Below are 13,143 nucleotides of genomic sequence, written 5' to 3' on the forward strand. Positions count from 1 at the left end.
TGCAATACAGACAAAATGATTATGTATTTTTAATTTGTTTTGATTGTTATTATTGATTACTTTTTTAAATATTAAATGCGTAGTTTAAAACTGTTACATTCTGTTATAAAATTCTTATAATAATAATTATTATTATGAAACTTTTTTTTCTAACACTAAATATATACTAAATATTTTATAGCAATATTAAAATCTAATAGCATTTAAAAATATATAAAATATAAAAAATGAACTATAACTAAATTATTTGTCATATTTTAAATATAAACATTAATTTAAATAATTAAATATTAAACACATAGTTTAAAACTGTTACATTCTGTTATAAAATTCTTATAATTATTATTATTTTATTGTTTTTTTAATGTTATTACACTTTAGTGTTTTAAATTGATTCATAATTTTCGAATTTTTTGAAACACTAAATTTTTCTAACACTAAATATATTTTATAGTAATATTAAAATCTAATAGCATTTAAAAATATATAAAATATAAAAAATGAACTATAACTAAATTATTTTTGTCATAATATTCTAAATATAAACATTAATATAAATATGAAATAACATTTTAAAAAAAAAAAAGTATATATTAAAAATATAACATTTTAAAAATATGAATATTTAAAATATAACATTTAAATATAAAAATATATTTCAAATGATTTATTATTTTAAATTAAAATAATTATTTTTTTTAATGTTATTACATTGTCATTAGTCACACAGTAATTTTTTTTTTTGAAAGCATCTTACGCCAGTGGTTTCGCAATTTTAAATGGCTTGTCAAGTGTAAAATGCCTTTCGAGATGAAATAACTAGATTTTACCTGTACAAATTTCCTCCTTCCTATTTGATATGAAAGTGTGCCACATTATGAACTAATGACAAATATTTTTGTTTTCAAGTAGTCGTTTGATGGTGACCCTGGACCACAAAACCAGTCTTATGTCGCACAGGTATATTTATAGCAATAGCCAATAATACATTGTATTGGTCAAAATGATCAATTTTTCTTTTATGCCAAAAATCATTAGGATAATAAGTAAAGATCATGTTCCATATTTACTTTGTAAATTTCCTACCGTAGTAATATGCATTGCTAAGGACTTCAGTTGGACAACTTTAAAGGTGATTTTCTCAATATTTAGATTTTTTTTTTTTTTTTTGTTGTTGTTGTTGTTTTTGTTTTGTTTTTTTGCACCCTCAGATACAGAAATAGTTGTATCTCGGCCAAATATTGTCAAGTCCTAATAAACATACATCAATAGAAAGCTTATTTATTCAGCTTTCAGCTGATGTATAATTCTCAATTTCAAAAAATTTACCTTTATGACTGATTTTGTGGTCCAAGGTCACATATGCGGTTTAACCAGTGTGGCGCTGTAACGCAAAATTGTAATGCATGCAACTCAAGAGAAGAAGACAGACGCGTTTCAGGGCACAAGCAACAGAACCTGAGCGAAGTTTGGATGAATATGTAATTATATCCTGCGCTTCTTCATCTTAATAAGGGGTCGTTCACATATCGCAGCTAAAAACGCTATTTCCCTCTTGCCGAAACGCGTTGTAGCTTGCGCTCCCGTGTTGTCCGCCGTTGCTAAGCAACCATGAACTTTGTTTTCGATGAAGACGCATAAGCGTTTACACGAGTGCGTTTTTGTATTAAAACCACTGATCTATAATAGAGAACATTCATTATATTTAGATCAGTGATTAAAACACTGTTCATGTAATTTTGTTGTATTATTCGTACAGAAGTCTAACTGCATGTTTCAACGTTTCGTTAACAGTATTCATTTTGAAGCAGGTAATGATTTGTTTGTTAAATAAATAATTCAACATATATACCTAACATTTTACATGGAAACAGCAATGTTAGTAAATCATTACAGAATTTGCATGATCTATAAGAGTCTGAAATAAACGTTGCTCAATCAGGCACATTAAAAATATACACATCATAACTCTGAGAAATAACGCTAGCTACATAAAGTATGAACTGAAAGACAAAGTTTTATTTCAAAGATTTGAATTTCAATACAACGAGCAATATAGTAACAGAGGCTTGTATTGTATTATTTTTTGTGTATTCGAATCGATTTCAGATACTAATACCAGATATATGGTCATGTTTATTATTTTCTGCATAATTAGGTACATGTAGAAATATATTATGTGTTGGATCAGTTACCTGTGTCTGCAAGTGCACAGCTGACACACACACCTAAACGATTTCAATATATCACTTATCCTGCCCGAAAAGACCATAAACATTCCAGATAACATCTTAAATAAAAATTAATTTGCATACACATATCCTAAAAACAAATCCTGTGCGAATGATACGCTTTAAATCGGGTGATTTTAGGTCAGTGATTTGCATGTGAGTCAATGGTGCTCTCTGCCTATGGGGAATAGTATGATGGCAGATCGAACACTTCTGGTGGCTTCACTGCCTAACGGCAGTTTAGCATGCAATGAGTGAGCCAGTCATTATATATAGATCAGTGGTTGCGGCTAGAAGGGATACAGCTCTGACCAGAAACTAACAATGAAATGTATTGTTCTTCCTATTGGTTTGTGTTCTTCACCTACCCCAACCCTAAACTTAGACATTACTATAATAATAGTAAAAAAACAAAAACAAAAACAAAAAAACAGTTTTATTGTTGTACAGTGTGACAAAAATAACGTTAGACTGATGTGCGCATGCCCAGTAGCTAGAGCTGTATTCCTTCTAGCCTTAACCCAGTTAAAGGCACAATATGTAAGATTTGTTTTATTAAAATTTCCAAAAATGTTTAAATCCAGAGAAATGAGAATTTAAGTAGTGTAACGGACCATGTCATTGCGTCAGCACTGTTTTACCCCACAAGCGCATGACTAGAGCAAGTGGAAGTGCTTGAGTGTGGCATAATAAAAACTCAGCTGCTTTTAATCCGCATGTGATCGTCTCTCATTAGCAATCGCTCCAGCAGCCTCATTTTACTTCCACACTCAATCATGGTGTCATCAAACGACGCCTTTGTTTTGTTGTTTGTTTTGAATATGCAATCTCAAGTGGTGCAAATTACATGTTGTGTCTCCATGCTCTGCAGTTCGGTACTCCAACAAAGTTCAGTCGAGTCACGTTTAATTATATAGTACTTTATGCAATAGGGGTTATGCCCAACAGGCTTTCATATTCTGTTAAACAAGTTTTATCACTTGCATATGCTTTTTAATTAAATATAGAACTGTTTTATAAACACCATTTTAATAAAAATCTAATAAAACATCAACAATAAAAACAGGTAGCTAGTTCCACCAAGCACCTTAAAGGTCCATAGATATCGCAATAAAGGGTGCAATATTTTGACAAATTAAAGTTCGTACAAGATGCTTAAAATGCTGGAATTTGACTTTTTGAAATTTAAGGCCTAGAAAACCCTTAAAAATAGCAATATTCCTAAGAGGTCCTTGAATTTAAATGTTTAAATTAATGAAAGACAATGTATCTATAAAATAAATGTTTAATTTTTTTTCAGTAAGCAAATTTATTTTCACTCAAAATTCACACAATTCAAAAAGCTTATAGTTTTTTTTATTATTTAGTTAATGTCAGTGCTTATTTCAGTTATTAGTTGATGCTTATTTCTGTTTATGTCACAAAACTAGTGAGCTAAGCCAGAATTAGTGCTGACGGTGTCGTGTAAACATGGCTGAAGATGCGAAAAGAGGAACAGGTGAACCAAATCAACTGAGTGAGTCATTTATGTTTGAGCTGCTCCGATTGATTCAAACTCGTGACTTCAATCATTCAGGTGAACCAAATCAATTGAGTGAGTCATTTATGTTGAAGCTGCTCCGACTGATTCAAACTCGTGACTTCAATCATTCATTTTAAGTGATTCACTAGCAAAAGCCAGATTAAATTAAAAGAGCCATTCGTTTTCAAATTTTGATTGATTGTAATGATTTTAAAAGAGTTTTTCAAAACTCTGAATCAGTTAAACCAGTGCGTCACAAAATGATTCAGTGTTTCAAAGCTCTCTGAATGGATCGCATATCGAGAATCATTTGTTTCAGATCGAGACTTCAAAAATCAAAAAGTCCCTGAAAGTCATTTCACATTATCGGTATGTGAAATGACTTTCATTTTAGAGTATCGGTACAAATCCTGTATTAATTAAGACGTAAGCCTAATATTTTACCTACCAGACCGGAAATAAGAACAAACACAAATGTCGTCAAGATTCTTGTCCTGGAAATCCTGGTTTAGTTTGGTCAACCACAAACGCCTTTTGTTCCTCAGTTTGTTTGTACTCTTCTCCTTGATTTGTTCTAACTTTTGGCAGTCTGTAGTGTTCCAAATGTTTTTCCCGGTCGGACCGATTAGTAAAATCCCAAAACATGACAATAATTGACCATTTTCAGCAGCAATAATCAGCAAAATATGCACGTTTTGTTCGGTTCATTCCAATGTTTACATTCAGTGCTGCCAATATGGCTGATTGATGATGCGTCGTGAAAAAAACACACTATAGGTAATGGACTACTTGCACAACTACTTCCGCGTTCTACTTGTTACAGCCTGGGAGTTTCCGCTTAGCGTTCAGCGCACCTACATACAGACAGAGTAGGGACTTTAAGCAACAGCTTCCAATGGAATGGCTACGATGACCGGAAGTAGGCTTTAACCCCGCCTTAGCCGAGATCATAAAAGTTATTAAGCAACTAGTTGCTGATGCCAACAGCAGACATATCTTTGTACAAATGAAAACACTGTTAAAATTGGCTTAAGTTTAAAACATATCAACACAGATTAAATGAAAGACTAATGGTAGAATCATATACTGGTGCAATTACAGTGGTATATACTATAAAATGTAACATTTATCTACCTAATCTGTGACGTTGTAAAGACTACGGCAAACCAGCTGTTCTCCCGTAGTAGACGGTTACAGTAGAACCTCAAGAAGTGGCAGTTAAAGTCGTGAATGCGCAATATGACGTCGGAATGCCGTTGTCGTTCCATACGTGGCTGCTGCTTAAAGTCCCTAATTTCTCATGAGAACGCAGATTATTACTACATTTTAGGGCTGGCATTTCTTTAAAAATACAATAATCATATTCTCTGCATTAACATGAATCATGTTCAACTTGAAAGGTTAGTATAAAAATATTTCCCTTCGGTATGTGCCTTCTGAATAATAAATAAATATATTTCCCTACTAACCTGCCGCATTCTCACAAATTTTTGGTTTTATTTGTAGGAAAACCATTTGTTTGTGTGCGTTGGTGCTCTTATTCCAAGCCCCTACGGCTTATTCCATTGTTTAAATGGCTGAATGCATGTGCGGTAACTGCGTTACTTAACAATGTTAAACATTTAAATAATTTTTAACAGTAACACGCTGACAGTTCGACTATTGAATGTTCATATTTTGGCATTAGACTACATACAGTGAAATGATGACAGAATATGACACAGAATAGTGACTAACATATTCAATACAGATAAATAAAGGTTCATTATGATCTTATTCATCAGATCTCACAAACTGCAGCGTCGCAATTAGGCCACTATAGAGCACTGACACCCTGTGGTGAATAATCACGTATGATTTCTAGCCACTGCTTTCTCAGATCGGTTCATGTTGGATTAAAACTTCACGTTCCATTTGAGTTTCCAAATGCGTCACGAGACTCAGTGCAAGTAGTCCATTAAATTTTGAATAAGAGAGCTTCCCTGTCATCTCATTTTGTGTGCCAAGCATGTTTATTTGTAGAAATTAATTGTATAATAATTGTAATTACGTATTATTTTCGAAAGCTGAAGTGATTACATTTATTTTTGAGAATATGTGTAACTCAGTAGTTTAACAAATTGCAAGTGCTGAATGATCAAAGACTACTGATTAGTCAGTGAAATAATCGATTCCAATAATCGTATCAAAAAGTCTTAAATCGCAGCAAAACCCTGATCTAAAACACATCTAGTCATTATTATGAATATCTAGTTTAATGGTATTTTGAGAAAGGCATGCAGGTGGTTGGGGGTTAAGTGTTGCATTTTCTTTGCTCATGTGTCACATCAGATCCAATTAGGCTGAGCGACGGGGTGCTTGGATCACATGTGTCTCCCAGGGGACTTGTGGAGCGAAATGTTGATTTAACAGCCCACTTAAACTGCTTTCATTATGTTCTGAATGGAGTACTGGGAGATCTAGAAGTAGGTCTGTATGTTTTCCTTGAGTCTTTGTAGGCACCCTCTCTGCTTCTCAAGTGCCATTGATCATTTCTGGGTGTTTTTGATGGTTTACTCTTGTGGTAAAATAAAAAATGAATCTTTGGTGTGCTTTAAATTCAATTGATCTCATCTCCTGGACTGTCCTACGAGATCTTCCTGTGTTCTTTTGTGGGTTTTGCATCCCTTTCAATCAGTTTAAGATCACTAACCAGCAGGATATGTTTTGTGATTTCACAGATTGCTTGGCCACTGAGAAGGGAGTGTGTGTGTGTAAGTGTGTGTGTGTTAGTAGTAATGGCTGTACCATCTGGCAAACAGGGAATCGGAGCAGATCCTAAAGAAAGGAGGAATGAAGCGGGTGCTTTTGCTGGGCGCAGGCTATGTGTCTGGGCCAGTTATCGAGTATCTCACCAGGGACGCTGGCATTCAGGTCACAGTGGGTATGTTCCCATTGCAAAATCCGTCTGGAATGTAGTTTTACTGCTGTGTAGAAATGAAAAACAAATCTTGTGTGTTCTTTGCATTGCAGCATCAAATCTGTTGCATCAGGCTGAGGACGTGGCAGCCAAGTACCCCAACACCATCCCCGTGATGCTGGACATCACCAGCCAGGAAAGCCACCTCGATTTTCTGGTCAAAGACCACGACATTGTCATCAGGCATAAACTTCATTCACTTTATTGTTCTTGGACATTAGCAATTGTACTGTAACATACACTTTTAAAGCTAGTTTGTATCATTTCTTTTGTTGTTTTTGGTATCCAGCATGCTGCCGTATGCCTTTCATGCACAAGTAGCTAAGCACTGCATTAAAAGGAAGGTGAACATGGTGACCGCCAGTTACCTGACTCCAGGCTTGAAGGAGCTTCAGAAGAGGTAGGGAACTTCCTGTTTCTTAAAAAAACATTTAATTTTAAAGCAAAAATTTTGTCACCATTTTCTCATTCATGTTGAAGGAGAAGAAAAAATCTTGTTTTTGTTTAGTTTTTAGTCATTTTATTTTATTGTTTTGTTTAGTTTAGTTTTTTTGTTTGTTTTTTGCATTGATTTGGTGTGGTTTATGTTTTTGCTTTTGTTTTATTTTGTTGTGTTTTTGTTTGCTTGGGTTTCGTCTGGTTTGTTGTACTTTTGCTTTTGTTTTGGTGCATGTTGCACCACTTGAAATTTGTTTTGTGTTTGTTTTTTTTTTGTTGTTTTTTTGCTTTGCTTTTGTTTTATGTTCTGCTTTTGCTTGGTTTTGGTTTCATTTGGTTTGTATTTTTGGTTTTGTCTTGTTTTGCTTTTGTTTTGGTGCATGTTGCACCACTTGAAATTTGTTTTTGTTTTTTTTGCTTTGTGTTTGTTTTTGTTTTTTTTTGCTTCGCTTTTGTTTTATGTTCTGCTTTGCTTTGTTTTGGTTTCATTTGGTTTGTATTTGTGCTTTTGCTTTGCTTCATTTTGTTTAATTATGTATATATATTAGTTTTGCTTTGCTTTCATTGGTTTGTTGTTGTATTTTTGCTTTTGTTTTGTGTTTTTTGTTTTGCTTTTGCTTTGGTTTTGTTTGGTTTGTTGTTGTTTTTTTGTTTTGTTTTTGATTTGTTGCACCACTTTTTTTCTGTCTTTAATCTTGATTTTGAGAGCAAGTATTTGTCAAACAGTAATAAGCAGTGAAGCAGTGTTTTTTTCAAATACTATATTAAATTTTTTATATATTTTTTAGAAATAATAATAAAGATTGTCCAGCTACTTTAAGGTGACTATTTTAGTGAGGATTTTTCTTAATTTTTAAAAAAGGATTTTTAGGACGGTTATGTCCTCCAAATTTTTTTTACTTTACGCCTGCCCAAAAGAATGTCAAAATGAATTGTAAAACAGAAATTACAAACATGCTCATCATAAAAAAAGGTATTTTGGAAAAAATGAATAGATAGGACAAAAAATGAGCAACTCATCATTGACACAACTGTTGCAAACAAATTGAGAGGGTGAGAACTGGAGTGAGTCTGGTTTTTAGACAGGTTTTGTTAACTAGATCATTGAAAAGTTCTGCCTCAAGAAAACTATTTTATTTTTTACATTTTGGAGAACTCTTTCTCTGACCTTGTCGGATTTGAAACTGCCTCTGGTTGACATCATTTAATATATGCGTGTGGCTTCACCATGATTGGCTGTTGTTTCCCAAGTGTCGAGGATGCTGGCATCACCATCGTCAATGAGATGGGTCTGGACCCTGGCATTGATCACATGTTGGCCATGGAGTGCATCGACCAGGCCAAGGCAGACGGTTGCACTGTAGGTATTGCATGCATGCACTCGTGTTTGTTTACCAGTTGAATGTGTTGATGGGTGTTTGCGATAGAGTGGCATACTGTCGCACCATTGGTGCACTCATCGCCACGTCTGGAAGACATATTGACAGACCTCAACAAACGTTCACAGCATCTTGAATGTTCATTTTTACTTAGTTAGCGGTCAGGTCTTTGTGAACATTTGGTCAAATCAAATGGTGCTCTTATAGTTAATCCAGTTTCAATCACTGTTTCTTGACAGGTGGAATCGTACACCTCTTATTGTGGTGGTGTTCCTGCCCCGGAGTGCTCAGAGAACCCCCTGCGTTATAAGTTCAGCTGGAGTCCGTACGGCGTCCTGCTCAACACCATCAGTCCAGCCCTCTATCTGAAAGACAATAAGGTGACACAGGCTTACTTTAAAGATCCTCTATAGTTCTGTAGTGTCCAACAACCTACCTGAAAGACTTATGTAATATAATACATTTACAAACAGTCTGGTTTATCTGTTTAGCTTGTCAGTATTCCTCCTGGCGGGGCTCTCTTGGATGTCGCAAAACCCTGTGACTTCATGCCCGGTTTCACACTGGAAAGCTTCCCCAACCGGGACAGCACCAAATACGCACAGCCGTACGGGATTGAGTCCGCTCACACGCTCGTCAGAGGAACTCTGCGCTTCAGGGTATTCATGCTAATGGGATGTAAAGATGAGCGCAAACTCAGTGTTGCTCCAGTTCTTGTGCGTCTTCATGTACTGTTTGTGTCGGCAGGGCTTCGCCTCTACAATGAGTGGTTTTGTCAAACTGGGACTCATCAACACTGAGCCCTGTCCTCTGCTGGGACACACAGCTTCTCCTGTCTCATGGGTATAGATTTATGGATCTTCTTTTCATTATACTCATGAAATGCCTTGTCTTTAATGAAAATATATACCATTAATTCAAAATAATAATATAAATGCCATTGTGTCTCATACACAGAAAGAGCTTCTCTGTAAGCAGATTGGTTTGTCAACATCTGTGAGCAACAGTGTCTTTGAGGATGCCGTTTATGAGCAGATCGGACGGGATGACAGCAGAATGCAGGGTCTCAAATGGTGGGTCGAGGAATTCACTAACAATATTTTGTAGACTTCCATCAGAGTACCTACATAATATACAGTGCTGGGTAGTAACTGATTACATGTAATCTGGAGCATATAATCAGATTTCAGAGTGTTTCACTTATAATTAGATTACAATTATGCCTTGATTCAATTCGAGCACTCGATTATTAAAAAAAAAAACATTGCATTTTGCCCATGTTGAGTAACATGAGTTTTATGTTTTGCTTTCGCTTTGGTTTTGTTTGGTTTGTCGCTTTGGTTTTGTTTTTTGTTCACAAATTTATATTTGTTTCGTTGTGTTTTGCTTTTGCTTTGCATTTGGTTTTGCTGTTTTTTTGCTTTTGCTTTTGCTTTGTTATTGTTTGGTTTGTTGTATTTTTATTTTTTTTGTGTTTGTTTTGTTTTTGATTTGTTGCACCACTTGAATTTTTTCTGTCTTTAATCTTTAATTTTTGAGAGCAAACATTAATAAGCTCTCGATTATAAAAGAAAATCCTTGATTGCATTTTGCCCATTTTGAGTAACTGGCAAAATGCAGGAAATGGCGCATTTCACGTATGAGAATCCGTTAAAATGCATTATTGCACCGTTTTCTAAGGTTGCGTCATATATTAAACCCATTTAAAAACCACTAAAAAGCATAACACTATTGCGAATTCACAAACGCTACAATTCAATTAAATATATTTAATATATGTGCTTTAATTAATTACATGTGTGTAGGTTACATGGCTCTATTCACCGTAAATGCTGCTCCACACAAACAGTTCGTACTTACATGCGCGGACGTCGCAAACTCCATCTCTGCACGTTGTTGTGAGTTGGGTTTATTCTAACCTTCATCTGGGAACGCAATTTGCGCCATTTCATCAGATTTGTAAGGTAAATCATTTACAAACCTACGCCTACACGGGAGAATACATCAATATCTTTCTCAATATGCTAACTGTTCTTTGCGATTTCAAAATAAAAGCTCAAACCCTCACTCCAAGTTTACGCGTTTTGATGTCCACATATTCAAGAAATTACAGTGGCTGTAGCTTTTCTGTCATAAAGAAATGGCCAGATATTAAAGATTAAGTGGATATGTGAATTTAAATGTTCGCGCAGTAAACTGTAAAACAGTCGTCAGGCCGCTGGCGCCCTCTGCAGTCATTTGTTGAAATGCATAATGTACGTTAGTTCTACTGTTTATAATACATTATGTATTTTAACAGAATTGGTCAATAAAACCATGATTAGTTGATTCTGATACTTTATTTAAACGAATTATCATCTCATTGCTCTTATATATGTATTTTAAGTCATTTTAAAGGCTATTGTTTGCTTAGGTCTATTTTTATTTACTACCTCAAAAAAAAAACTATAATTATTCAGTTACTCAATAATCAGAATAATTGACTGATTACTCAATGAACAAAATAATCATTAGTGACAGCCTAACATTACGTTTTAAAATTATGTATTGGTTCTCCCTAATTCTTCTTTTTTTTTATGTTCTACTGTGTGTCATTTTGAATACAATGAGTTTTCACAATATAGACTGAGAGGGACAAAACCACCTCTCAGTCCATTACACCACATATGAGAAGAATAATTGCTCATATGTTACAAGTTATTAAACACTGCTGATGTATAACTAACAAAAATATTTGCAAACCTAAAAGACTTTAACCATTGTTGTTTAACGTTTATGTGATGCAGGGATTTCTAAATCGCTTTGACTTAAAATATTAACTTGAAGTCCCCCTAAGATTTTAAGCTATTATTTCAATAATTTAACAACAAATGTATGTGTTTGCTGGTGTTGATTAATGGTCTTATATTTTATTTCTCTTTTCTTTGTATTTTTATAACAAATCCAATTAAATAAACTTGTTAGATCAAAGTTAGATCAAAAGTAGTGCTGTCAAACGATTAATCACAATTAATCGCATCCAAAAAAACCGTTTTATTTACATAATATGTGTGTATGTACTGTGTATATTTATTATGTATATATATGAAAAATGTTATGTTTATATATTAAATATATTTATATATAATATAAATTAGGTGAATATAACTATATACGTGTAAATATTCTCAAAATATATGCTGTATGAGTGTGTGTGTGTGTGCGTGTATATATATATATATATATATATATATATATATATGTATATATATATATATATATATATATATATATATATATATATATATATATATATATATATATATATATATATATATATATATATATATATATATATATATATATATATATATATATATATACACACACACACACACACACACATACATACACACACACACATCGCAATTAATTGTTTGACAGCACTAATCAAAAGTAATCTAAAAGTAATCCAAAAGTTGTTCGATTACTTTACCTAAAATGAGTAATTTAGATTACTGACTATGATTTTCATCATGTAATTTGTAATCAGTAACACCCAGCACTGCTGACATATGAGGAGAGCTATTTGTAACATTTTTTAAATTATTAATGTCTTTAATTAATGGCATATTTGTAAATATAAATATTAAATAAGATCATACAGTGTAGCTGACTGACTGGATGACTTCCATCAGGTTTGGGATGCTCAGTGAAGAACCGGTTCCTCATGCTGACACCATCTTAGCTGCGCTTGCAAAGCATCTGGAGGCTAAACTGTCTTTCGGTAAAGAGCTAGTTCCTCTTTGTTTTCCTCGTTCTGTCTTATGTCATGAGAGAGCTTTGAAGATTAAAGATGTTTGTAAAGCTCAACCATCAGGCATCCTGAAGTCCAGTTGCACATAAATGAATGTTGTTTTTGGATCGTTCTGTCTGGTGCAGCTAAAGGTGAGCGTGATATTGTCATCATGAGGAATGACGTCGGTATCAGACACCCAACGGGTGAGCTGGAGACCAAACACATCAGTCTGGTGGTCTACGGGGATCCCAATGGATACTCAGCCATGGCCAAAACCGTGGGCTACCCAGCAGCCATCGCAGCCCATATGGTGCTCAACGGTTAGTGCTCAACTCAACTTGACTATGCTCATTTAACAGCAAATGTCACAAAAATGTCAAAATTTATTTTCTATTTGAATCTGATAAGTGATATTGCTGAGTATTATAAATCAATCTACATTTTGTGAGACTAATTTTTAACATTATTTTAGATTTTATTTTTATCAGTCGGAGCTATTTCTTTTTTATTTGTGTTATTTATTTTCCATTTTATTATTAGTTCATCCAAAAATGAAAATTCTGTCATTAATTACTCACCCTCATGTCATTCCAAATGCATAAGATCCAAACACATCATCTTCTAAACACAAATTAAGACTTTTTTTGATGAAATCCGAGAGCTTTCTGACCCTGCATAGACAGCAACACAACTGACACATTCAAGTCCCAGAAAGGTAGTTAGGGCATCAATAAAATAGTCCATGTGACATCAGTGGTTCAAACTTAATTTTATGAAGCTACGAAAATACTAGCTGTGTGCGCAAAACAATGATAAAACTTTCATTAAACTTTAAT

General features: G+C 33.9%; 1 protein-coding gene across 1 annotated transcript in view; it reads left to right on the forward strand.

Annotated features, from left to right (window-relative positions):
* The window catches only part of aass (aminoadipate-semialdehyde synthase), a 32,800-nt gene that overhangs the window by 16,733 nt on the left and 2,924 nt on the right, over positions 1 to 13,143 (forward strand). Inside the window, exons 14-23 of the mRNA XM_051100206.1 lie at positions 6,555 to 6,676; positions 6,766 to 6,895; positions 7,002 to 7,112; positions 8,402 to 8,510; positions 8,769 to 8,909; positions 9,021 to 9,188; positions 9,277 to 9,372; positions 9,487 to 9,602; positions 12,207 to 12,295; positions 12,451 to 12,627. Coding sequence (XP_050956163.1) covers positions 6,555 to 6,676; positions 6,766 to 6,895; positions 7,002 to 7,112; positions 8,402 to 8,510; positions 8,769 to 8,909; positions 9,021 to 9,188; positions 9,277 to 9,372; positions 9,487 to 9,602; positions 12,207 to 12,295; positions 12,451 to 12,627 — 1,259 coding nt within the window. The remainder of the gene's footprint in view (positions 1 to 6,554; positions 6,677 to 6,765; positions 6,896 to 7,001; positions 7,113 to 8,401; positions 8,511 to 8,768; positions 8,910 to 9,020; positions 9,189 to 9,276; positions 9,373 to 9,486; positions 9,603 to 12,206; positions 12,296 to 12,450; positions 12,628 to 13,143) is intronic.

This window comes from Labeo rohita, chromosome 25 (genome assembly GCF_022985175.1).
Source record: "Labeo rohita strain BAU-BD-2019 chromosome 25, IGBB_LRoh.1.0, whole genome shotgun sequence".
Classification (NCBI taxonomy): domain Eukaryota; kingdom Metazoa; phylum Chordata; class Actinopteri; order Cypriniformes; family Cyprinidae; genus Labeo; species Labeo rohita.